Source organism: Phalacrocorax aristotelis, chromosome 16, assembly GCF_949628215.1.
Source record: "Phalacrocorax aristotelis chromosome 16, bGulAri2.1, whole genome shotgun sequence".
NCBI lineage: Eukaryota > Metazoa > Chordata > Aves > Suliformes > Phalacrocoracidae > Phalacrocorax > Phalacrocorax aristotelis.
The window spans coordinates 13,511,846-13,537,966 of NC_134291.1; the positions used below are offsets into that span (position 1 = coordinate 13,511,846).

The 26,121-nt window shown below is 46.5% G+C and overlaps 2 protein-coding genes across 8 annotated transcripts in view; one reads left to right on the forward strand and one right to left on the reverse strand.

The window, feature by feature from the left end:
• The window catches only part of RECQL5 (RecQ like helicase 5), a 38,549-nt gene that overhangs the window by 1,455 nt on the left and 10,973 nt on the right, over positions 1–26,121 (forward strand). For all 5 annotated transcript variants that reach the window (XM_075111493.1, XM_075111497.1, XM_075111492.1 and 2 more), the window contains exons 3-8: positions 441–562; positions 2,398–2,916; positions 3,630–3,735; positions 4,179–4,290; positions 6,496–6,658; positions 7,013–7,095. In XM_075111493.1, coding sequence (XP_074967594.1) covers positions 441–562; positions 2,398–2,916; positions 3,630–3,735; positions 4,179–4,290; positions 6,496–6,658; positions 7,013–7,095 — 1,105 coding nt within the window. The remainder of the gene's footprint in view (positions 1–440; positions 563–2,397; positions 2,917–3,629; positions 3,736–4,178; positions 4,291–6,495; positions 6,659–7,012; positions 7,096–26,121) is intronic.
• SMIM5 (small integral membrane protein 5) lies at positions 8,767–24,670 on the reverse strand. Of its 3 annotated transcripts, XM_075111500.1 has the most exons (4): positions 24,568–24,670; positions 16,118–16,271; positions 14,405–14,730; positions 8,767–9,611 (listed from the first exon to the last, which is right to left on the reverse strand). In XM_075111500.1, exons 2-3 carry the CDS (start codon positions 16,242–16,244, stop codon positions 14,609–14,611), a joined length of 249 nt encoding a protein of 82 aa, XP_074967601.1. In that variant the 5' UTR covers positions 16,245–16,271; positions 24,568–24,670; the 3' UTR covers positions 8,767–9,611; positions 14,405–14,608. The 3 variants fall into 3 exon arrangements, 1 of the variants encoding a protein (XP_074967601.1); XR_012663408.1 differs by lacking the exons at positions 14,405–14,730; positions 16,118–16,271; positions 24,568–24,670 and adding an exon at positions 10,900–11,059 and having other exon boundaries at positions 8,914–9,608; XR_012663407.1 differs by lacking the exons at positions 14,405–14,730; positions 16,118–16,271; positions 24,568–24,670 and adding an exon at positions 10,900–11,042 and having other exon boundaries at positions 8,914–9,611.

Here is a 26,121-nt window from a genome sequence, read left to right on the forward strand (position 1 = left end):
CCAACCCTTATTTCTGGATACCTTTCTGAGATAAGCTTTAAGAAGATGTGGTAAATACCTGTCATGGGGCTGGTAATTTGGTAACTGGATATCTGTAAGATGAGTGAAAGCAGCTCGTCTAGAAGAGGATTAGCGTGAACAACTTGTTTGACTTCTCTTTATCTTGGTTTCTGTGTATCTTCTCGTACTTTGGTAAGGCTGTTTCTAAATGCTTACAAAGCAATGGGAGATTCTTTGAAGGAAACCGTTGCAGGCGTGCAAAGTATTGCTACACTTTTAGAACCTAAAATGAAGTGTCTTTTTGTGGATATGCCACATGGTATAAGCACACGTATGCTGTTTCTCACAGATTACAAGCCTTTCAGCCCACCCCTCCAGTCAGAGCCCTGGGAACGCGCCACCACTCAGTAGCCTTGAGCTTTCTTCTGTTGTCTTTGCAGGCAAGAAGGATGTCTTTGTATGCATGCCCACAGGGGCAGGGAAATCCTTGTGCTACCAGCTTCCTGCAGTTCTGTCAGTGGGCATCACCATTGTCATTTCACCTCTGATTGCACTGATTCAGGTAACTGTCTCCTGTTAGCTGTGGAAAAGCAGGCAGTGAAGGGGGTCGGGAGACTGTGGAGGCACAGCTGCGCCTTGTCTTTCTGTCCACGAGTCTCTGCCATCGGCCTGCCTCTAGTTTCTCATCCTGATGTCTCAGTGTGTTTTGCTTACCCTGGTGATAGGTGAAGAGGCTGCAACTTAGCTGCAGAGCAGAGTAACTCTGGTATGATACCATGCAGTTCTCTAAAAGGAGGTGGTGGTTCTTTAATAATAACCTGGTGGTTTTTATAACTGAGCCTTTCTCCATTTTCTCCAGTTGTCTTTTACCTCCTGTGTGCTGTACAGAAGCAGCAAAGTAGACAACCTCAAACGGACCAAACTGGATCCTTGCCCAGAAGAAAACTGCCATTTTACCCAAAAGTAATAACTCGGGGACTGATGAAGTTGCCTTTGAAGGCGCAATTTGTTCTGCACCAAAATGTGTTTTTGTTGCGGACAGCCTTTCTGTTGTGGGAAGAAGCTGGCTTAGCAGAGCTGCTCCTTGAGCGCTTTCATCTGTGAGACTTTCCCCCCCCGCCCCATATTTTGCCTTTTCTACTGTTTCATCACCTGTCGGGAGAAACACCTCCTTGTAAGAGCAGCTGCAGCATTGCTTAGACTTGTGTAAAGCATCTGATTAACATTGCACGATATCTGGTGTTGTAGGCCACTGTTTTGGTTTTTGTGGTGTGTTGTTTTTTCCTTTGTTAACTATTTTACAGTCTTAATGTAATATATTTTAAGGATGAAGAGCAGGCTTGGTGATAGAAAGCTGTTACAAATAGCGAATTTGTTCCAAGGGAAAGGATTTCTAATTAAGCTCCAGCGCAGGCAGTATTTTATCAGTGAAATGGAGGTTAAGGAAGTTACCACTGTACGATTTGCAGGTGAAGCAGAATGTGTCAGAGTGACAAATAGGTTGAGATGGGCTCAGCGAGTCTCAGGGAAGAGAGCTGGAGTGAACCTGAGGCCTCTCATCAAGCCTGGGGGTGGGGTGGCTACGCCTCAAATGATCATGATGTATTTCAGTGTAGCCAAGCTTTGAGAGCTTAGTCTGTAGTTTACCTTTGGGAAGGCCGAGTGCTGGCTTTGTGAACAGAAGAAGGTGGATATTAAATCAGTCACTGAAACCAGTTATTGAGTGAAACATTGAGATATCCGTTTTTCAGGACTGTTCATATCTTCTGAAATGTTATGTGCTAGTCACGTGCAAGCGAACAGCTCAGTGTAGGGACAGGGAGGTGAATTTGTATGCCCAGGGTCCCTCTGGATGTGTCTGGACATGATGCCATGTTTTCCTCTCAGTTTTCATGGCACGATTCTCATCCAGACTTGGTTCTGCCGCAGTGGTGATTTGCCCGATTCTTGTACTTCGTCCTATCCCGGCTGTGTTTGTAACATCATGTAGCGATTTTGGAGTGAAATGCACTCTGTTGTTGTAGGGTGGTGCTATTCATTTTCCATCTGTCACAACTTGATTGTGTAAATCCTGAGACACGTTGGTGGCTTGTTTCAGCTCGCTGTGACCGTGATGAGTTATTCTGCACGGACCCCAGCTGGTGTTCCCTAGCAGCAGAAAGAGTGTGAATGGACGCACAAAAATGCAGTTGGATGTTAGGGCTGGACAGATATGACAAAGGCACCTAGAGTTGAAGTTCTAAGTACCCTGACTGTAGGTGTATGTTGTCCTGAGCCTTGATCCTGGAGGTGGAAGCTGGGGCCTCACCTGGATCTCCCTATTAGTCTTTCTTGGTGATGGTGACTTTTTTATATCCATTTGCTTTTCATTTAATTTTAATATTGTACTTACTCTAGGATCAAGTGGATCACTTGCTGGCTCTGAAGATCAAAGCCAGCTCTCTGAACTCCAAGCTTTCTGCCCAGGAAAAGAAGACCATCCTGGCTGACTTAGCGAGTGAGAAGCCCCAAGTGAAGCTCCTGTACATCACCCCAGAGATGGCGGCTGCTTCATCCTTCCAACCGACGCTGAACTCTCTGGTGTCCCGAAACCTCTTGTCCTACCTGATAATCGATGAAGCGCACTGTGTCTCCCAGTGGGGACACGACTTCCGACCTGACTACCTACGGCTGGGCACCTTGCGCGCTCGCATACCCAATACACCCTGTGTTGCCTTGACTGCCACTGCCACCAAGCAGGTCCAGGAGGACATTGTGGCAGCACTTAAGCTAAAGCAGCCACTGTCCACGTTTAAGACTCCTTGCTTCAGGTCTAACTTGTTCTATGATGTGCAGTTCAAAGAGCTCTTGACTGATCCATACACCAACTTGAAGGATTTCTGTCTAAAGGCGCTTGAAGTGAAGAACACCACTGGGGTAGGTGTTACAGTTGGGGAAGAAAGCTAAACCGAACAAATTCTACCTTAATGGTCACTGACCTTCCAGTGGTTGGTCTGTGGTAGGGAAGGAGGAGGTCCCTGGAAAGAAAGTACTCACGTATATTTTTTGCTCCTCTGAGAGTGCTCACATACGCTTTTTAGTTCCTCAAAAATAGGTAGAATGTGAAGGCCGTGTCCCTTTCAGAGGTGTCCTCAGAAAGGGGTTGGTCTAAAAGAAAATGGGTTAGGAATATGTGTCTAGCATTTCTGTCTTGGTTTGTCATGTCCCAGGTGCTCACTGTACGTTTGATTGCGTTCCACTCTTCTAGCGTGGCGAGGGTGAACAGAAGCGTTTGGAGTGTTGTATTGAATTTCCTGCTCTAAACCTGATCCCCAAAATAACTCTCAGCAGCTCAGTTATGGCCTCTGCACCTGAGTATATCTGTAAGGCGGAGGGAGACTGCATCTTGCCTTGTGCCCACTGGGAGAGGATTGGGGGACTGTGTTTGGTTGATGTTAGGCCTTGTAGGACCCGTAAAGGAAGTCTTTTTGGGTCTGATATTTTTTCTGCAACAGTGTCTTTCAGTTGCTGGGGAATCAGCTTGGAGAAGAGATGAGCTTTAGGCATCCCTCTGCTCTCGCCATGCTGATGGTTGCTGCTTTGTTGATTGGCTTCAGGCAGTGTCACGGACTCTCTCTCCTGTTGCCCAGGTGTACTCCGGCTGTGGCATCGTGTACTGCAGGATGAGGGATGTGTGTGACCAGCTGGCTATTGAACTGAGCTACCGAGGAGTGAAAGCCAAGGCCTATCACGCAGGTACTGGAAGCTGCATCTGCATCTCTCGGCAGCTGGTAGAGCTGAACTTTAGCACCTCTAAGGCCTGGGTTGGGGCTACCTAGAAAACAGCTTTCTAGGCATGGCCTGCAATGTGTGGGATGCTCACGCGTCAGATATGTGAGGTCAGTGCAGGGCCTTCAACAGAATGGCATTCCCTTCACTCCAGAACTGTTGGTTTTGTTGGATCTTCCATGGCCTAAATATAGCAACTGCTTTTATCTCAGGAGGGATCTGAATTTTTCTCTTTGGAATAGGAACAGCTGCTGCTGACCTCTTGATTGCAGGCCAGAGAGGAGTGTGGACATCAGTCAGTTTTAGTGAGGGGGTAGACTCGCAATGGGGGAATGGAGGAGGAAGAAAATGCTCTTGTTTCTTTTCCTTTATTATTGTTGTTGTTTCTTTCCCTCTTTTTCCCTTTCCAGGACTCAAGGCAGCAGACAGGACTTCCATCCAGAACGAATGGATGGAGGAGAAGATCCCTGTGATTGTTGCAACCATCAGTTTTGGAATGGGAGTAGACAAAGCAAACGTGAGGTATGTGAGGCTGAGCATTGTGTGCACCAGGGCCTGAAACCTGAGCAGTGGGAAGGGAAAGCCTCAGTCTCTGTTACCTGATACACCTGACTGAAATGCCTCGTGAACACTTGCTAAAACCCACAAAAACAGAGCTGGAGGTTTTTTTTATCTTAGAAGCAGCAACAACAAACCTGAAAGGGTTTTGTAAAGAAATTAAAAACAAGGCACCAGAGCTCCCCTTTGCCAGTCACCTTCAAAACCAAGAAAATTGGAGGAATGTTTGTTTTTTGCCACACCCTCCAGGGTTTCAAGAAGATCCATCTCAGAGCAATCACAGCTGTCCCTTTCACTTCTCTTAGTGCAAGAGTTGCTGTTAAAAAGCAGAGGGAAGAAAATCTGCACCTAAAATAATTCATACACCCTCTACTAAAATAGACAGAGCCAGATTTTTTTGAGATCTCCTTTTGCAATGCAATGGGGAAAATAAATAGCAGTTCACAAATGGCAGTAACTATAAAAAATACAGCTGTAGTCCAAGGACAGAAACTTTGCACGTGTTTTCAATTGCTGTTCCTCTGGGACTTTTGTCACCATAATCGCTCTGTGCTGTTAGAATCCCCACACTGCAATATAGCTGTGCTGAGTTAGTGCTGTGAGCTGTGATCACTTCAGAGGGGGATAACTCAGGTGCAGCTCGCTCAATGCTCCACACAGACCTGATCTTTACTCTAAAATCCACATAAAGCAATTGCTCTGAACACTGGGAGAGGGGCAGGACATCACCGAGACAATCGCATGGGTTCACAGCTGTGCCACCCTTCTGTCTGTGTCACTATGCTGACAGATAACAGGCTATTTTCCTGCTTGATGCATGTTATCCAACAGAGAAATGAGAGGTTTCCTAGGACAGCAGCATGAATTAATGACCCGCTGAAACCGCTCTGCCCTGTTCAGGTCATTAAAAAAGGCAAAGAGTAACTGAAATGCACAGGGCTGACTGAAAGAGAAATGTAGCTGAAATGTGCTTGTCATCTGGTTAGTTTCCAAGAGTGGAGTTAAAATGACTCTTTACAGGATGTTGTTTAGCAGTTTAAGGGACATTGACCCGAGCTCAGGCAACAAGGTGCTGCTGCTTAGCCTTCGCTCTGTGTTGGCAGAGTTCTGAGTATTCCTGCATATGTTACCGAGTAGGTAACCACAAGTTCTGGAGGTGATTCTTCTGGACAAAAGAGAAACCAGAGGCATTGTCTTTCCTTCTGATGGAATCTGCTCTTCTCTCTTCACTGCTAATTCAGTTTTGCTTGAGATTATTTATCAGTTCCTTCGGTAAACTTCCTGATGGCAAATAAATGTGTTAGGGCCCTGATGCTTCCTGCCTGGCCTGCTCCTGGAGTGTTTCTGTTTGAAGAAACATGTTTGCTTGCCTTTGTCATTTAATCTTTTGCCACACCCATATGCATCCTACCTGCCTCTGGGACACGCTGGTTTTGAGGCAGGCTGGTATTTGAAACGTTGGCACTGTTACTGTACTGCAAAATCTCAACACAGGTGAATTGCTGAATATTCAGGTCCAAGGAGGTTTAAAGCAGCCGTGCAGTGATGTATTGAAAACCTTCCTTCAGAGATTACAGTTTAGTAATGATTCATAGTCACATCTGCTGGCTGGGAGGGATGCCCTCATCTACAAGTGAGCTTGGTGAGACAGAATTTCCCGTGCAGACTTTGTTGGCAAAGAAGTGTCTTTTTCAAATCGAGTATTTAAAATTGTGTTCTGTAGCATTCAAATTGTGTTCCTCAAACCAAACAGGACTTTTTAATTAATGCTCTATTTTACGGTAAAATCTTCCAAAATCCTTAAATCAATGTCCCTATTCTCACTCTTCACAGCTGTGCAGTTGCGTGCACGGTTGGGATACTCACGTGCCCATTTGTTTCCATCCGTGGGGTGACATCCTGCTCACGTGATGTTCAGAACATGAAAGCCATAAGAAAACAAAAAAATACATTTGTTTTCTTAGAGCTCGGCTGCTGTCCTTGTGTTTCGTGTCTTAAGAGAGATTAAATTTCTGTGTGCAAAACCCCTTGCTCTGCTAAGCCCTCTGTCTTTTATGCTTTTGCTGCCCTGTTTTTTTACTGTTGTTGATGTCCACCAACAACACAACCATGCATGTGGTGATCCGGAAACAGGCAGCCTTACGTTTCCTGTTGTCTTATCACATGCAGATTTGTTGCCCATTGGAATATTGCTAAGTCAATGGCTGGGTATTACCAAGAGTCTGGCAGAGCTGGGAGAGATGGGAAGCCATCCTGCTGCCGCCTCTATTACTCAAGGAATGACCGGGATCAAGTCAGCTTCCTGATTAAGAAGGAGCTCTCTAACATCCAGGTAAGATCTGCGGAATCGTATCTGCCTGCTTAGATAGGCTGCCTCTGCTCTGATCTGTTTGCCTCTTGCCTGCAGTGACCTCTGAATACGCAAAGGTGAAAGGAGCTTTTCTGGGTGTAGAGCTGTCTGTAGCCCTGCTTCAAGGGAGTGAAGCAGGAAGGGGAAGGGCTGCCAGACCCAGCTGCAGCTCTGTTAGAGAGGCATGGGTGAGCAGAAGCGTGGAGCAGAGACAGGGTCGTGTCTGTACCTGTCTGCTGTATTGAGCAGAAGGGTTGGATTCGGTCATCACTAGAGTTACTTTATCTGTTTATGTTTAAGCTGAAGACGACAGTTATTGTCCCCGTCTACTTTCAGGAAAAAAAAGGCACCTTAAGAGAATCTGACAAAGCTGCAATGACAGCTTTTGATGCCATTGTGAACTTCTGCGAGGAGCTGGGGTGAGTGCACTTCTCTCAAACACTGGTTAATGTTGAGGAGAGCATGCCCTAACCCTTCTGAGGCACTGCTAAGATCTTGCATGTCCAGGAAAAAGAAAATACTGAATGAATCGTCTGACATTTTGCAGTCTGCACTGAGGAAGGTGTCCCTGAGACACCTCTCGCTCACTCCCACCTCTGAGTTAACCGAGATGTTGGTCTTGGAGCCTGACCAAGTGACATGGTGATGTTAAACTAACTCCTCTAGCTATGAATTTTACTATGTTCTATCTAGATGGTGGGTTAATTTAGTTGCATTGTATTTTTGTTTTGAATCTTTCCTCCTTCACTACGTCACCTCTCTTCTAAGGAGACAAAGAGACAGCCTGACCAGCATGGGCTGGAAGCATTTAGATGTAATGTTTCTCTAAATTTCAGAGGCTCCACTCTGCAAAGTACTAGGTATCCATGATTCTGATTGACCTTAGAAGGAGCTGATGGTGCTTAGAATGTTTCAGAAACGGGCACAAATGATGCTCGTGCCCACTCTAAATGCAGACTAGCAACCACAACGAACGTTGTTCAGGTTTAGTTCATGACTTGTAAGCTGTAATTGTACTAATTGCTGTTCTGTGCTGGATAAGACATCAAAGCTATAATTTTGCCAGTAAGAGAGCAGTGGGTGTTCACTAAGTGCAAACGGTCAGCGTGTCTTGCTTTCAAGTCTGTGTTTTGTTCAGTTTTCACACCTGTGTCTAGGGCAACTTTTTGAGTGTGAATGTAACGTGCTTCTTTTCTGATGCCTTGGTGAGTGTGTTCCTTCCTTGTGGGCACTTCTGGTAAACAAATCCTGTTTTTATGGGGTTGCTTGGAGAAAGCCTTGCTTGTACTGAAGTATAGCACCACGCTGAGTCCTGGGGCACCTGAAGGAGCACTTCTTTGCCCAAAGCCAAGGTGATTCTAGGAAGTAGGTACTAGGAGGCTTCTTGCTATAAGAGTTATCCACTTACTTGGCTAAGCAGCTCTGCTCCTTCTGATGTGTGGTACCAGCTCACAGCAAGAGTGGCCAGATGGCTGTTGGTGTCTGGGTTTTGTATCATCAGAGAGGCAGCTGTATCTACCTCAGGAAACCTTGTCTCAGTATGAATGTCTTGGTTCCTAAGCTGGTTATCAGTAGAGTTAATTGTGACAATCATTTCTTGGAATGCACACTAGTGCCGTAAGAACTGGACTGGGATCCCTGAACTGATTTTACACAAGCCAGAAGCAGCCCCAGGATGTTCCAGGGTGGAAGCCCAGGGAGGGCATGGGTTAGGCTCCACATAACCACCCTACAGCATCTCCTCCTTCATGCGTGCTGTAGGGAGCCTGACTGCTGTCTGAAGTGAGGGCCTTCTCTAGAGCTGCACTGCAGCAGTGAGGCAGGAACTGAGCAAGGACAGAGAGAAAACACTCTCTCTTTTGCTCAGATGAATAGTAATGGAAATAGGATTTCACTGGGCACATAAAAGAGGTATTTCTGTAAGGGAATATCACTGACCTAATTAGAAATCACACCTCCCATACTTTTTCTTCCCTCCCCCAGCTTGGTACATTCTTCTTACTGTATGTCGTATGCATCCCAGAGCCACATATTGCGGCACTACTGACTGGCTTCCCTACTCCTAACTGTACAGAGACTAAGATACTATGTAAAGGAACGCCCATGTTGCATTTATTTTTTACATTTTGAATTAATACAGTTCTATTCACTATCCAAACAGTGAAAGCAAACCTGAAACTCTGACCTTGCAAGGTTCTAAATAAGAACAAATAAAGACAGACTTGTACACTGGCAAGCAAGTTTTTGTACAGTATATTTAGGCTATTGTCCGAGTATGACAGGAGAGCAATGGTATAAGCTGCTTTAAGGGAATGGGTTTAGACAAAGCTTTTGCTGGTCAGAGTTTCCCGTCGCCCTTTTGCAAGATGGAGAAAGCTCCATGTAACTGCAGCAGCAGAAGACACCTTTATACGTGTTAGGTGGTGGCTTGCCACCTCTAACCAGTGGTTTTGCTTGAAAGACGAAAATCAGGTAGAGGTGAGTTGACTTTGGTATTTGGGTAGCTGTGCAGTTCCTGAATACAGATAGCCTTACATATTGAGCTTGCTGTGGACTTGCAGAACAACGTGCTGGCATTGGTGCATTGCTTGAGGCAGGAAGGTTGCATGGGGGGAAGGAGCCATCTGGGGAGAGGAGAGGAGAAAGCTTCCTGTGAGCAACACAATCAGGTTGTAGCTGGGCCGATTCTCACATAGCTGCAGGGCTTCAAGTACTGCATCTCAGCTTCGCTGTTTAGGCACCGCTCTGTTTGTGCCTTGGAGATGAGCAGCACCCGTAGATGGCAGCAAATAAGAGGAAAGCAACAAAAACAAGACAGAAGGTGCCAATCACCGCTAGCCCTCCAAGAGCCCAGTCACTTGTTACCGTCAGCCTCTTTAGGTCTTCCAGAACCGAGGATGCCTCTTGGACTGATGACATGCTGGCTTCCACCCTGCTGGAAGTAGACAAGAACAGTATCAGGTGTTGGTGTATCCTCTCTATGCTCTGAGCTACAGTCCCACAACCAGTATAGGCATGTGCGCTTCCTGTGCCTGCAGGCATCCCTCTTCCAAAAGGGAGAGTCACCCTGCACAGAGATGGGAGCGTAAACCAGAAGAAAGATAGCTGAGGCCAGTTTCAAAATCAGATCTAGCGATGCAGAGGAAAGCTTCTGGCTTTACAAGATTTTTGGCAGTTGAGATTTATTTTGATCACAGTTTATCAATATTATTAATAATATCATACAGCGTCTCTCCCAGCATGTTCAGTATGAACGCTTCATCTCTGTCAACCGTACAGCCTATGCATGAAAGACAAGTATTCAGTGAGAGAACTTCCTTGATACCGTTGGAAAGATCTCTGAAAAGGAGTTGGGCACTTAAACTCTGAGAACACACTGGAGATTAAATGAACGCTTATTTAAAAAGAAACAACCAACTCACCAGCCCACCAACAATAAGCAAAGATCTTCATGTCTAGAATAGTCTAGTTATGTTAAAAAAGTCTCCTGTTAACAGAGTTTGCTTTAGTAGCGCTTTCTGCTACTCTGCAATGGAAGCATAAGTTTTCCTCCCATGAAGTACTTGGTCCAGCAATAATTTAAACTGGGATCTCAGTGGGTTCTACGCGCTTGCTCTTTCACTGATACTTTGCATAATGACTTAGCAACCAGCTTTCTAAAGAATATCCAGCATCTCTTTGTGAGCATCTTGTGGTTTTACTAAAGCTTCCTTGCTCCTCAAGGGAAAGGATGGATTATATATCACACTTTCTCTCAAATACGGCTGTGCAGCCATAATGCAGGAAGAGGTCTTCATTATTTTTGAAGATCTGTTTGACTTGCTGCTCCTTATGTCTGTACCCTTAACGTTGTAAGGAACAGGATTCGATGTAAAGCATGTTTCATCCCCAGCAAGTCACATTTGACTAGGAGCACAACCTCCCACTTCAGCTTGCTGAAGTTTTTGTTTCTTTCTCAGCAGCCAAATATATTCAGTTTGTGCTTTGTTTTCTGGAATGACGGCAGATCACTGTGCCCAGTCTCTAACCAGCAGGCATACAGGACATGCAAGCCATTCTGGATAGCTTCCTTTGCCCTTAGAAAGGAGGCAGCCTACGTACTAGTTCTGTAGACCCCAAGGCAGAAACCCGGTGTGACTGTACACCCTAGAAAGTTCCCGTCTCTTTTGCTAACTGCAATTAATCTCCTGAAACAGGAGAGCTGTATGTGATTTCATAAATACCTGAAGCTGTTGTGTTTGTAGTAGTCGCTTCTTCTGGTGCTTCCTCTGCACCCCCTCCAAGAGATCTTAGCCTGTGGTAAGAGACCCCCTTACTGTACCTGGAGACTTGCAGAGCTGGTATGGAAGTTGCCTGTTTGTACTGCAGTAAATTATTAACACCTTTCCTGCAAAGGTGTGGCTAATCTAATCATGGGCCTTGAGCCTAGTTAGAAAGGCCTAGTTCAGCTGTCACTCAGACACTTCTTCCCCTCCATGGTTTCATCCACCTGTTCCAGCACTTGTAAAGGCCCACTATGTTCTCTGACCAGGGAAGGCTGCGGGTTGCGGTGGAGAGAAGAGGGCTTTGTTTCCTGGATCTGCATTCTGAGCTCCTTTAGGGGACTGCGATGTCTAAAATGAGCCAGTGAACACGACTGCCTGCCAGTCCAAACTTTGTGGTGACAGTTTAGGTGGACGAACTCAATACAGAGCCTTGTACTGCTGTTAGTCACAATAAAACTGACTCCCCGTTGCCTTCCTAACTGAAGATGACCAGAGGGATGGTGCTGGAGAGAGGTGGGAGGGGAGAGGGAGGAGAGCGTGGTGTGTGAGACTGCGTGTGTGTAAAGGAAACTTGTTTTTCACAAGCCAAGCAAATCACTTTGAAACCAGAGGGTTGATGTTACAGAACAGAAGCGGTTCCATTAAGTCATCAGCAGAACTTCAACAGCTTCTGCTGGAGAGGGCGGCCTCACTGTCTCTTCTAGGTTCCTCAGGGAAATAAACTATTTCAATGCTTGTATCATCAGGACTGAAGTAACTATTCCCTTGCAGTTCCTTCTAGGCTCACTCAGGCTTTCACAACATGGACAGAAGTTGCTGTGTCTGAAGCAGCCTTGCTTTAGTCTGCGCTCTTCTGAATCTCCCTCTGCTTTTTGAAACAGAGAGGATCCATCCTCACTAGTGCTCAGGGTGTTCCAGGTCCCTTTATGTGGGTAATGATTGAAGCCAAAACCACAAAAGCTTGTGTGAGTGGTGAGCGGGGACCCAGCGGCTGGCGTGCTTCTAGTTAACGGAAACTGAAGAGCTGCAGTAAGCTGGGCGTTTGCTGGGCATCCTTCAGGCCAACCTGATCTGCTGCACGCAAGAAGGCAGCAGGCCCCACCCAGCCCGGGCAAGCGACTGGCAGATCTGAACACCGAGTATAGGAATAGTCCAGCTGAGTACAATGGTACAACATGGTACAAAGCAGAACATTAGGCCAGTGAGGTCCAGGCAAGCATGTAGAAATCAGTCCAGGGACCCTTCCTCTACATGGCAGCTGCTCCTCTGCTCCAGAAAGCCACCTGAATTCTTTAGACAATTGCTTAATTTTCTCTCCTCTCTTATTTTAACAGTGCTGTGTTTACTCTCTGCTTCTAATTCTGGAACTTACAGTGGCAGAGATAAGACAGGAGCCATTTCTCTTGTCCCCCTGCCTGGTATCTGTCAGTGGTTTAACTTGTAACACCACTGGGAAACACATATTTGCAGCTTTTCCTGTTGAGATAAGGCCTGGCAGCTTGATCCTAGTGACAGCAACCTGTCAGTCATTGGTCTGTTTCCAGCCCCCTGAGCTTCCTCCTGAGCATTACCACAGGCTGGTTCCATGCTGCTGAAACATTTCTCAATGGGATTCTGTTCATTCCTGTAGCTGGCACTGTCTAGCGCGAGCTAGGAAAGAAAGTAAGCTCTGTTCTTTCACAGGTCTCGTGGCTTAATTTAGATACAAAAACATCTGTTGAGTCTGTCCCCTGCAAAAGTGGTTCTGAGACTTCCTATGTCACCTTGATTGTCATGTGTAAGTGGAACAAGCAAACATGTATCTTCCAGAGAGGTTAGCGTGATGCATCTTAGGATGTTGATTAAGGTAAATTGATGCCACACTTGAGCTTAACCTACCCCAACATACTGGTTGCGAGTGAAAGCTTTGGGACAGCAGAATGAAGGCCAGCGCTTTGTTAAGTCTTAGTGTAACTGTGCATGCAGTAGCTCATACTAGTGCAGTCTTCTGTTGGCAGTTGTCAGGCTGGGGCTCAAATATTTACTTTCTAAGGCACATCCTCATCTTCTGCTAGAAAGTTTTTATTAATTTAAAAGTAACATTGGTAGTTTGAGGTTTTATTTTTCCTTCATTTTTAGACTATTCTCTGTGTTGTTGGCTGCAGATATAGTCTAATGTGCAGCAGTACAAAAATGCAAATTACCTAAATCTAGTTTCTTTGCAAAAATTAAAGCACAATAAATAAACGAGAAGCTACTGAACGTAATGTGCTTTTCACTAATGTGGATGCAGGCATCAGAGAAAAGAGTTTTCTTTACAAAGTTTTCATATTTTTGTCCTTTCTGAAATGTGAAGAATATTTTAAAGCCCACTGTTATAAACTTGATCATTCTTTTCTCTCTGGCTAGATGTTGGCTCTGGTGTATGCCTCTGTAATCCCTTTGGCTCCTCTACACTTAGCAGTGGAGTACAGGGGTAGAAGATGACTTACCTACACGCATGTAACTTTTTATACCTTCTCATAAAGGTGGCTGGTTTCACATCTGGGGCTGAAAGACCGACCAGTGGCTTGCAGTGTTAGGTTCAGTCTGATGGTCCCCCTTTTGGCTGGCCCAGTTAGGAAAGTCATGGCCTGCACCATAGCCTTGTACTTACAAAAATTTCTGAAGTTCACCGAAGTGTAAACCAAACGTACGCAGCGGCTGCAGCATGGAAAAGGGATTTATTTGCACTTGTTAACTTCAGCCGTACAGCCCGTACTTGGCTCGGCTTTGTCACAATGCCCACCGTCAGCTGCTGCGTGTACACCCCGAAGTGACGGTTGCCACGCTCTATGTCAGTCCTCTGAAATGCCTTTGTGCATGCTAATAATCATACCTCAGGCATAACATCCACTAAAATAAACTGCACACAGTGCAGGGAGTCAGGCACGCAGGTCCCTCGAGCAAGGACAGGGATTTGTTCATCTGCCCTAACTCCTGTGCTCTGTAAGGACCGTTCACGTGCAGTAAGGAGAAAAGCACAACCACACAGCGGGTGGGGAGGGAGCACGTTTAGCAGCAGAATGATCAAATCGAGCTGTAGCATGCCTGGATCAGAAGATCCACCGTTTGTTTTCAGGAGACATCTCAGCTACACGTGTCTGATGCAGGTGGCTTTTAAGAGGGCAGGTTTGGGCTTCATTCAAGACATACTGGGCACGTGGACCTCCCAGTGATGTCAGTGGGTTTTGCTAGCACCCAGCATCATCCTTCTGGATTAACCGCTTGTGAAGAGAGTGGATGCTGCCTGGCATGTACGCGTTCTCCACTTTGGTCTGCAGCTCGGTCCTTGGGGGACGTCCAAGGGAGTCCTTGGCTGGCTCAGCTGCAGGGCTGCCACTGGCAAAGTGGGTCTGTTTTCTCAGCAGCATGTGTCCATGCACCCCCATCCCGCCCCACCCCACCCCAGAAGAGGGAGGCAGTGATGGTAAAGTAGCGTTACCTTTCTGATCACGCCACGGAGCCCAGCAGTGGCTGTCACAGAAAGAAGGAATTGCGTGCTGTGGCTTCTGGTCCACTGAGTCATATTAATTAATATTGTTATTGCCATTTTCAGCAAGCTAGTGTTGAAAGTCATTCCCATGGGTCTGAATCATGGTGTCCATGCATGTCCCCGAGAGTAAGTTGTGTCACCTTTTGTTGCACTTCATGAATGGGCAATTGGGCGGACTTGGATCTTCCTACGTCTATGGTCAGGACGTCCGTCGCAGCTACAGCAGCTGTAGCAGCAGCAACTGCAGGCAATGATCATGAGCAGCAGAACAGTAACTGGAAAGAGAAGCCAAGGATATTGCTTCGTGATGCAGGAGCAATCCCTGGAGAGTAACCCTACATCTCCTCCAAGTTATTGGGTGAGCAGCAGAATGAACAAAGCCTGCTTTCCTCCAGATTGTTTTTCCCCCTGCATCCCCACCTCCCTCCCCCTAAGTTCCTGCTCCCTGGTATTAGTTGTCCATGTAATCTGGACAGTCGTTATCGGATATTTAATGATCTTAAGAGCTATGTACCAAACCAAATGAGGGCATATCTTTACCTGTCTAATGGGCTACTGCTTTGGAGACAACATACAGCCACTAAGTAGAGCTGCATGCCTGGAAGGGATGGAGACCCCACTCTCCCCACAGTTGTGTCGGAACAGCTCGAGAGAACTTGGTTAGTCAAACCAGCAGTTGCATTGCTGAAGAGTGTGTGCAGTGAACCCTTCAACGAGGATAGGTATTCATGACTGGGTTGGCTTTATTCTTTAGCTTGAGAAAATACATACTTCAAGCACAGGGTTTTGTTTCACAAAGCCGTAGGCTATCGTACTGTTCTTCTACACTAGACATAATGGTTGGTGCTGGGAAGGATATGTTAGTTTATCCGGAACAGAAAAGGATGACGCGTTTAATCCTGCAAACACATAAAAGTGCGTGAACGTGCACGTGTGTTTGCATGTGTTCCTTGTAACCCTGGAGTTGGGCCACCACGTTACCGGACCTGTGGGGAACCAGCTGTACGTATGAAAAAAATAAAGCACCAGGTGTGTCTTTCTGAATTCCAGCCCAGGGAGGAGTGTCCAGGCTGGATACACACCCTTCCTTTTGGCCGGGAGCAGAGTGTACCTCATTGAGGGGGAGGGCCTGCCTTTCTTCCAGCTTGTTTTCCTATTGTCTAAACAAACTTCATCCCCCTTGATCAAGCAGCTCTTTGTTATTCCTTCCATGCCATCCCTACACAGAGCAGCAGGAGGGATCTTGCCATTACCAGAGGAGGACAAATAGGCTCATCTGAAGCATACTGGCTTCCACTGGACTAAGCACAGCAGTGACACTCAGAGTCTTGGACTTTAAGTATCTTCTGCGGCAGTGAGATGCCCTAACACCATTTGTCAGAAACTATCTCTGATGTATCAAAACATTGCAGCAGCTCTGGAACGCTCAAAATACTGTTGTTTAAACTAATGCTTAAATATGAGAGCTTTGGGGAAAGCTATACTGTTGCCTGGCGCGCTCTGCATGCATGTAGAGATACACACTGGGTATTAAAAAATCATCTAGAAATTAAACTGGAAAAGAACTGCCAACACCACCAACCTACCCAGAGAGACAGCGGAGCAAGGTGCCCCCAGAGAAGAGACATTCTGACACCCCTTTGCCTCCAGCGAAAAACTCACCGATAAACAGAAGAACCACACAAAAGGACACAATCTCCACCAGGTCAGCCTTGGGCAGTCTCTGCAGCTTAAGGAGAAACTTCTCACCAATGGTTTGCATTTCCTTCAGAAAGCCTTCGGAAGACATTCCGGCTCAAGCTCTCCAGGCTTTATGCTGTAGAAGAACCAAACAGAGAGTAAACCTTTTCACTGACTAATGCTAAGAAGCTGCCAGCCTTCTTATAGAGCTGGTGATCACAAGCAAAACAAGTTTATCTGGTCTCAGTCCTTGTTCCCAGTAGCTAAGGTGGAGGACTATTAATTGTCTACATGTTCTGGCACTGGTTTAGTTTCTTGTTTTGAGGGTGCTTTTGTCGGCTGCACTGTTGAGCAAAGGTGAAACGGTGTTCTAAAAGGACACTTATTTCAGCAGGCATAGAGTTAGAGCTGGACAGTGTCTGCCTTTGCCTTTCACCCGATGAAAGGAATATTTTTCTTCCAGTTGTGCTAACTTTTCCTTCCAGAAAGAAATGCAGTTCTAACTCAACTTGAATTCCAAATGCTGAAGCCCAGTGGAATATAGTTTTCAGTTGTTTTACAGAGTAACACAAAGTAGACCCCTTTGAAGACTTCCTGCATTTTCAGCTACAGAAAGCCCCTTCAAAAACTAAGGCGCTTACTTCAACACCTCGCTACAATACCATTAATAATGTTTTATCAACCAGTTTTACTGAAGAGCCAATGTCTGTGTTCACTAGCGACAGCTGGATACTTTTCAAGTTCTCACAGATGTCAGCAAGTTTTTATACGGTAAGCTAAATGTAGCTTTTTTTCTTCTAAGCCAGAGTCTGTTCTGATGGAGCAGTGTGTGACTTGAACAGTGGCTGCCCACCCATCCCTGCTGGTGGTAAGCAAAGCAAAAGCCTCTGGATCTCTCGGGCAGATACCTCCATTGTGGAGCTTAATCCCTCCTGCCCTGCCCAGTAATCTTACACTGTCTTTATTCTCAGAAAGAATGATCACCAGGAACTATTGTTACTGAGAATATTACTAGTCTACTCAGGGGCCTCAGTTTTGCCACCAATATTTGCTGTTCTTTTGCCCCGTGAGCAAAATTTTAGAAGGCATTGCAACAAACAAGCTTGCGTGAGAGCTACGGAAGTTCAAATTTTCTTTCAGTCAGTAAGTGGAATAGGATGTTGTTGAGAAATATCCATAGTTTCCCCTAAAACAAGTGTTTGGACAAGTCAACACTTGGACTATAACTGTCATGTCATTATGTCAGAACGGCCTAGCTTGTGTGCGTTGTAATGGTCAGCCCTGGTTTATGGGACTGGAACATTGCGATTTAATATCCTGGTCTTGGTGATACCAGAAAGCCAAGTGACCAAGGCAGTACTTCCAGAATGAGCCAGCTAGTTCATCAGTGCACATCTGGTTTGGTTACTCAAACAAATGGATGCTTGGAGTTCAGTTTTTCTAAACACACTGAGGACAGAGAGACCTTGGCTGTTTCTTTGCATGCTGCGCTTAAATACTACGGTGCCAAGTTAAATTACATTTTGTATGTTTATGCAATTCAAAAAGGGTTTTCTTTGTTCTTTTAAATCCAAGCTAAGGAATAGAAATCGGAACCAGCTGGTTTCCTAGGGATGGGGGTGGATGGAAAAATCTACATCTACAGAAAAATCTCTGTGCAACTTAGCAGGGAGGCATAGCTGTGGCCTTTTGACCTGAAAAGGTCACTTTTGAGACTAGGGTTAAATAGTTCTTTCCAGATGATTGTGTACCCCAAGCGAGCTGCTCCAGAAACGGCTGCTTTATCCTTTGCACAGTGCTGCGGGATTCTGCGTCAGCAGGTTTCCAGTTTTGTTTCCATTCCAAGGGGTGGCAGCGCAGGCAGAGGTGAAGTGATTTGTGTTTTCTGCTGTTGGCTCTAGAAGAAAAACTTTTTCTCAAAAAAAAAAAAAAGTATTTCTGGCTCTAACGTTCTGAAAATGTTTGTTCCCTTTGCGTTCCCTTTGGGGGTGTTTCTGCCTGCCCAGAATCTCTCCTACTAAGGAATCTGCTGTAACCTTTCGTACCATGCTTTGGGCTGCACCAGCAGCAGGCAGTGTAAGAGCCAGGCTTCTGAAGTTTGGGTATATGGTGTAAAATTACCAATTAAGATTGTGGAACTCCACGTGGATTAGCAAAGTGCCTAGCCTAAAACGATAAGAGCTTGTGTCTCAGTAATGGACATTCCTCTGCCCCATTGGTACCTGAACCCGAGCTAGGTGAAGGAGCTTTTATTCTAAAACTTGCAAGGAATGTTGCTGGTTTACCTTGGTTTGAACTTCTTCAGGGACAAGGTTTGATGTTGGTGTTGCAGTCTCCAGCCTACCCATGAGGAAACAAATGTTTTTCCGCTCAACTGCATTTCTGACTGCAGGGCTCTCACTGCTTTGGGATTTCTGTTTGTGGAGCGTAGCAAAGGGTGAAAAACAGATCATTTCTTAAGGAAAAGAAAAAAAGAAGTAAAAGAAAAACTCCCCCCCCAAAAGCTAGTTGTATTCGTGGACTTTTATATCTTCCGTTCAACTTGTGATGTAAAGTCCTTGGTTAGGACTAGTTCAGACTGTGATCTCTTTCCAGCTGATTCCAGCAAAACCCAGATCTTGCCCTAGAGATTAGCATAAGGGTAAGGCTAGTGCTGTGTGACTTAAGTTGTCTTATGCATCTGGCTCATCTGCCTCATGTACAACACAATGATGACATTGCTTATGAATTTCAGAGTGGAGCTGTAACAATTAATTCCTTTTTTTACTATTATTATACTGTGTTCAAGTAAGCTCCCAGTCACCAACAGGCCAAGTGCTGCAGGATATTTGGTTGAAGCAGTGACTGTAATGATTATTATTAAAATGGGCAAGTCTTGAGAGATTTGAAACTTAAGGTTGTAGGTCTTAACTGACAGTTTACTTCCCAAGACTGGAGTGCTGTCCTAGAGCCTAGAACAGCCACCCAAGTTGGTACCTCACGGATTCTGTGGGGTTTAGAGCACAAATAATTGTTTTTCTCAGTTGGGAATTTCTCCTTGCTCATTGTCCTTCCTCAAAACCACATCCACTGAGGATGGGAACCCTCCAGAGCAGCAGAGACATGGCTGTTAGGGCAGCAAAGCTGGTGGAACACATTACAGAAGAATTGCTGAAAGACCACAGTGCAATGTAGTCTTCATAACTCATTGTCCTGACTCATGTCGTGAACTTTTGCTCCACAGCTGTAGCTAGAGGTCATATGAAGTGAAGATAGGGTGAAGAGTGGCAAGACGAGGAGCTTGCATACAAAAAAGGCAAACACAATGCTGACATCTTGTGACAGGCAGTCTTGGAGGTTCCTCTGGGGTGAGGTGGCAGCCTGGAAGTCGTGGTTTCTGCTGTTTGCTCTTCTGGCTGTTCTTCAAAAAATAACTCATCTACCCAGTGCTGCCAGTGGGACTAGGTCATTGAATCTTTCTGCCCTCCTCTATGTTACAAGGCCTGGCAGGGGAGGGAATAAAACAAATCTTTTAATTTGGGCTTATTTGTTTTTGAGAAAAAAGAGGCCAAATCTGCCACATGCCCTGAGCTGTTAGCCTTGGATGAAAGGAGAAAGCACAGTCATAATACGGGGGGCTAACATCTGCAGGTGTGCTGCTCGGCTGCGAGGATTAGATGGTCCTTTAAAACCAAAGAAGCATGACCTGCGTTTAGGGCTTCTGTAGATTTAGATTCCCAGAAAGCACTAATACTTTTTTAATGCAGATTCATCTTGCTGTACCCACGGAATAAAGCTGTGAAAATTGCCATAATAGCACTGAAATTATCTTTCTGAACTGTTTTAATGGACTTATGCCGTACTGGAGCACTCAGAAGCTGGCTGCTCAGCCCTTTTGAGAATAAAGCTATTAAAAGGCCTCAATCTAGACATTCAAGAGAAGAGCCTTGGTCACGGTTTCTTTGTACTGTGAACTGGCTATGTGTGGTAGCTTCCAGGCTTCAAGCAAGAAAAAGAGCTTTGGGATGACCATGTAAGGTGAGGTCCCACATCCCTCTGCCTGACTTCAGCTAGTCAGGTTGCTATAAGTACTTTGGAAATGATGTAAATTGATTTGGGATTTTTGGTCGATCTTTGGTTTGGAAAGCTGTATCCTATCTGTGTGTCCACACAGGTGTATCAAAAGTTGAACTGTAGGGAGTGGGTGAGCTTAAATTTACTGCTGAGGAATGAGACACGTGTTTAGTCATAACCCTGGTGGCATTTGAGCATTCTGTTTCAGCGCAAAGAACATTAATTTGAGTTCGTGGTTTAGCCCCAGGACTGGAAGTTAGTAAAGGCAGGCAGCCTTCCTGGCCTGCCAGTGATGCTTACTGGTTGTGTGACTCAGTTAAGTCATCCCATCCCTCTGTTGGGTGACTTCATCGCTGCGAAGCAGCACAACATGTAACCACCACCAGAGGTTTGTTTGCTAATTGTTGTGTGTCCAAGTCTCTGACACGCTCTGAAGCCTTTACATAGAAAGACAGCAAGTCCCTGGGTTTTTTGCAGTTACAAAATGTAGTGGCCTTTGCTTGCTAACTGCTTGTTGCGCTCCAGGCACTGAGCCTGTTTAGGATGAAAGTAGCTGAAAGCATGGCTTCTGCTCCCAGTTGCTCCTTGCCCAGTCATGCCCCACAGGGTTTATTTCTCTTGACATGCTCCCGATCCATTGGTTTTACCGTGCTCCCTCTGAGAATCTTTGCTTGCGTGGGTTTGTTGCTATCTTTTGGTGGTGCCCTGAAGCTGCCAACGCCTCTAGTCCTAACGCAGCACGTCCCAGCAAAGGTGAGTTCCGTGTCCTCTGCTGTGCCCGCTGCCCGTAGCAGCAGTGCTCCAGAGGCCTCGCAGAGTCAGACCTGCCTGATGCGCGCGAGCAAGCAGAATGCCAGGGCACCATTCTCACTGCAACGTTGTCTTTTTCCCAAGACTGTGGCTGTGGAGAAGCAAATACTTTGTGTTCTTTCTCAGACAAGTCAAATAAGTTGGTTGAAACTGGACCAATACAGGGGTGGGAAGCCTGTATGGATTGTGGTAGCTTATTTGGCGGGAAATCTTAGGAGGCAGTCCCAGCCTCGTGGAAGGAGAGTGCTGAGCAGCTGAATGGGAGAGGATGCTTTTTATTCTGGTCTAAAACTTCAAAATCAACTCTGACTATATTTGGCCACTTTCTTAGGAACCTGGTGGCTTGGCCGGTTTCTAAGTCTACCAGCTTTGTTCTTGGTCCCTGAAATGTGCTTCTGATTTTGTATGGGTAAGGTCTGCAGTGCTTCCTGTCCCCAAACGGTGCCGGGCCGCGAGGTGTTGTTACAGTTCAGATGCATTTTGGCAGAACATGTAATAATTCCTGTACGATTGTTTATTGTTCTAAGTTTGTAATATACTTCTGAGATGAAAAGGGCTATAGAAATGTAGTCGTATTATCAGTGCATGGTTTTCCCTCATCATTGTTAATGCAACGTTTGCTGCCATGACTGTAGTTAACCAGCCATGTGAATGTTATCTATAGTCCACAGACAAACCCTTTTTTGCTAAAACAGGAGTAAATGGAGCCAGACAGACCTATAATTTATTCCCAAGCAGATGAAAATAGTTTCCAGTATCAAGAGAGTTCAGCTTTTTAACAGCACACACCCAAACTGGTAAATTGCAGCTCAGTGTCATGGAAGAAAAGCTCTGACTTTGTCAGCTGGTCGGGGAAAGAAGGCCACACATTCTTTCGTATTATAAAGCTGCCCTGACTGGGTAGCCATTTGGCTGGAATACCCTGTCATCTCCACCACCACTATTTGGAGATTGGTTTTGAGGCAGCACCATAAATGTTCCTTTCCTCCCCTACAACCTAATATTAGATTAATATAAAAAGGCACTGAATTCCCTGCTATAGCAGCCTGAGAAGCTGAGGCAGCCACTGGGGCACTGAGCTGAGCGTCTCTCCGCCTCTACAGAACGTGCTGGTTTTCTCCAGTCCGTCCCACAAACAAGTCCACAAACCCCCATGAGCTAATTCCTCACTACTAGTCCCATTTTTAAGAAGGGGGCGAACCAAAGCACAGAGCCATCCAGTGAAAGGAAAAGGTCAATTTTAAAAATAAACCTGTAGCTCTTCTACAAGAGAACTTTTTTTAGGGTTGCTGATGCTTGAATCTAGCCTGAAAGTCTATTCTAATATTAGCAAAATAACCGTTTCTCAGGAAGCTGACAGCGAGGTAGCTGTGTGCCTGTGAAAGCCATCTAAATAGTTACAGCACAAACATCCCGGGATCTCTCAGTAGTTCGGTGATCAAGGTGAAGCAGCTGGAGCCCCCTGAGAGTGCTGGAAACACCTTCTCCACCTTCCTTCAGCCACCTCTGTGTCCTGTCCTTGACTGGTCTCAGACCTACAGGTCTCAGAAATGACATGCATTTTTGAGTTTTTCTGAAGTATGCTGGTCTAACCCTAGTAAAGATGGCTGTAGGAACTCAAAACTGAAGGCTACAGCAGCTGCTTCCAAGGAAGCTGTTTTGAACCTTATCAGCTGTGGTTGCGCTGGGTAGTGGAGAGAGCCTGCACGGAGGCGAGGGGTGGGTGCTGCTCTCCTCACCCAGCTCTCTCACAGCCTCCTGCAGGCCCTGCCACCCAGCGTGCAGCTCTGCTCGCCGGCCCCTGTGTGGGCCAGGGGTTTGCGTTACAGAAAGGACCTGCTCTGTCAAACTCGGTTTATTTTGCGCCTCCGCTCCCATAACCGCTTCGGCATTGCAGTCAGTCTAAGAGGCCCGTGCGCTATGACAGCTGTAACACAAGCCATGTGCTGCTTCTTTCATCCAGACATGTGTTTTGTATTGCTTCTTCCCCCCCCACCCCAACACCCCCCCCCGCATGTACAACACGGCTGCAGCTGGACAAGCCCCCAGCCAAACCCGTTAAGATTTTCTTTTGGCGAGGAAAACTTGGCGTGTTTTTCTACCTCCCTCACTCTCTCCCTTGCCCTCCTCCCCTCGCTCCTCCCTTCTTTTTTTTTTTCTTCTAAACTTTGTTTTTCCCGTACTTTATTTGACAAACCATCTTAACTGCAACAAACAACCTACAGAGACCGTTCATTAGCAGGGTGGAAACTTCCCTCCATCCCCTTTGAACCTAGGGCTAGACTGGAGGCGTGTGGCTCGTAACTGCGGCATCTTCTCACAGAGGCACTTCCAACACCGTGTTTGTACAACACAGAAAGACCTGCCCTCCCTTCCACCTTAATGAGAATGGAGGGAAGTGGAAATACCTGATCCTTAACATTCCTCCCTACAAGCATGTGTAGGATGGGGAAGACATCTTCCTGTGACAGTTGCCTTTCTGCCTCACCCCGTACCCGTCCGTGGACATCTGACTGCCCAGGGGTCCCCGCTCAGCGCTAGGCGCTGCAAGAGCTTCCCAGCGCAGCAATCGTATGTTTGTCATGATGTTTATACGGTCGGTCTCCTTGCCAGACCCCTCCCCACACCCAGCAGCAACCGGAGATGGGAGCACAGGTTGTGAGACACCTCTCGGTACAAAATCAAGGCTCAGTGGGTAATCTCATGTATTTGGGGAATCCTTTTCCTTCCCTTCTCGCTGCATTCAGATCTGACGGTCTTGTTACTGTAAACCACAGACCATGTATGTGTACCATGTTCTCCCAGAGCAGTGGTTTCTCATGCTATTTTGAGCAGTAAACCAGCATCTGTGCCCGATACATGAGCTGATGTTTTTTTAAATGCTCTCGTTAGAAGCTGTGTAAAATCTTTCCATTTGTTTCTATTGGACACAGATGCTTAACTTGCACAGTATGCTAGTTTCCCGACCAGGGTTTGTTTTCAAGCTCTGTTTGCTTCAGGATTTGGGGGATAAAACTTAGCTCCAGCTGGGAGGAGCTCTGGAGAAACGCTGTGGCTGGTACCCACTCGGTTTCACATGTGCTCGCCTGTGCTGGCAGCTACTCGCTGATGGCACACACGCCTCTCGTACAGAGGAGCAGAGCAGCTCTCTTGTGTACGCTAAATCTTAAAATACCACGTTATCACTGTGGAGAATGCCCTGTGCTGGACCTGTTTATTACCTAAGGTCACATTCCATAACAGCAACAGCAAAATGAGCAGACAGCCTTTCTAATCAGGGAAGAAGCCGCTTCCTCCTGCTCTGCTTGGCGAAGCGATGCAAGGCTGCAGGCTGGATCCTTTAGCGGTACGGCTGCAGCCCAGCCTTCTGCACTCTTACTAAAAGCTTGTTCTCTCACCACCTTTGCTCCTGAGTGCCCCTTGCAAACAAATTCCGGCTAGCAAGCTCTGCTCCGCGGCCGATTCTGCAGCTCACCGTGCAGAGCGCGACACCAGCTCCAGCTCCTCGCCAACAAGCCCGGGTTTGAGGTGCTTTGCTCGACCCGCCAGCAGCAACAGCTCAGCCTTACCCCAGCCGCACCGCAAACTCCGCTCCTCTTGGGTTTCCTTTCTGTCTTCTTAAACTTTCACGTCATCTCACCCTGGCTCGCCTCTCCCTCGCTCCTCTCGGCTCCTCTCGGCTCCGCGGCTGACAGCCAGCTGGTGTCTCGGCCTTTTTTTGTTACTGGTTGTCCCGGCGATGGGGAGTTTCGTGTTACGCGGGTGCGGGGGGGGGGGCGGCCGGAGCCGCAGAGCCAGCGCCGGCACTTGTTGCTCGCTTCCTCTCTGCATCTCCTCCTAGAAAGGTCTTTTATCTTTTTCCCTGTAATTACAGCTTTTTCTGGAGCGGGACCCGAACCGATGCGCTCCTTGCGATAGCTCGGGTGTGCGTTAAAGCAATTAACTTGCCTTTACGCTGCCCAGTTTCCTTCCGACTCCCGGGAAAGGAGCTTTTCTCGTGGGTGCTCTGAAGAGGCAGAACCTGCCTCGGGCCGGGGCACAGGCACGGTGCTGAGGTGGGGAGTTTGCTGCCTGTCCTTGGCCAATTCATTTACTCTCCCAACAGCGTGGGGTTTGCTGCTTGTGTTGTCGGACAGCAGACACCCGCTGCCTTGTCTCAGAGGGTTGTTGAAGTTCGGCTGGTAGTACAAAGGGTCCGGCCCTTCAGATGGGCGCAAAACTGTAATTCCTCATCAACCAACAAGGAGTTTGTTCTTCTATTTCATCTTTTATTCTGATTTGCTCTTCTATTTGATAAAGCTTGTTAAATGGCCTTTGTCCAGCAACTGGAATACGCATAAATGATTTGTCCTCATATGATTTTTGTCCTTTTAATGCTTTCATTTCTTGGCTTCATTCCAAGCCTTGCTGGGTTTATTTTGGGGGGGAGCCCCCCGATGAGGCTCCGTACCCTTCTTTGGCTCATGTGAGGGAATGCTTTTTTCTGGTATGTTTTGGGAGCGGCAGAGCTTCCTGTACGATATGTGACTGTCCTTGTTCTCCGACAGTCCCATCTGTTTCTCTCAGTTGCCGCCACAGGGCTCCTGTTTTACCTGGGGTACAAAAGCAAGGGGTACCAGAAGGAGGCACGGTGCAGGCAGCCGTGTGGTCAGTTTAGCACTTTCCTGAAATGTATTGCCACAGACAAAAACATGTTAATAAACCTGACTGTTATTTGCTCTTCATCCTATCCCAGGATGTAAAACCAGGGTGGGATGTCTCAAATTAAATAATTATTTTGTTTAGACGTTTTGAAAACCAGTGGTCAGCTCATATGTACTCCTGCTGAAGGGTGGGGGAGGCAAATAATGCAGTTGCATATTTAAAAGATGAAAAAGTTTTAGGACATGTATAATAATACATACTACCATTAATTTATGTAAATCGGCTCTGCATCTCGCAGGCATAGGTCATGTGGCTCGGGAAGTTTTCCCACCACCTTTAATGCCTAATGAACTATGTCTCAGGACCTCTTGCTTTCAGTTAAGCATTAATCCAGTGGTTCCCCCCAGCATCCCTATTGGTACCTCTGGTTTTGGCCTTTTGACTCTAATTATAGGACTGCAATCTTAGTTCTGCAACTG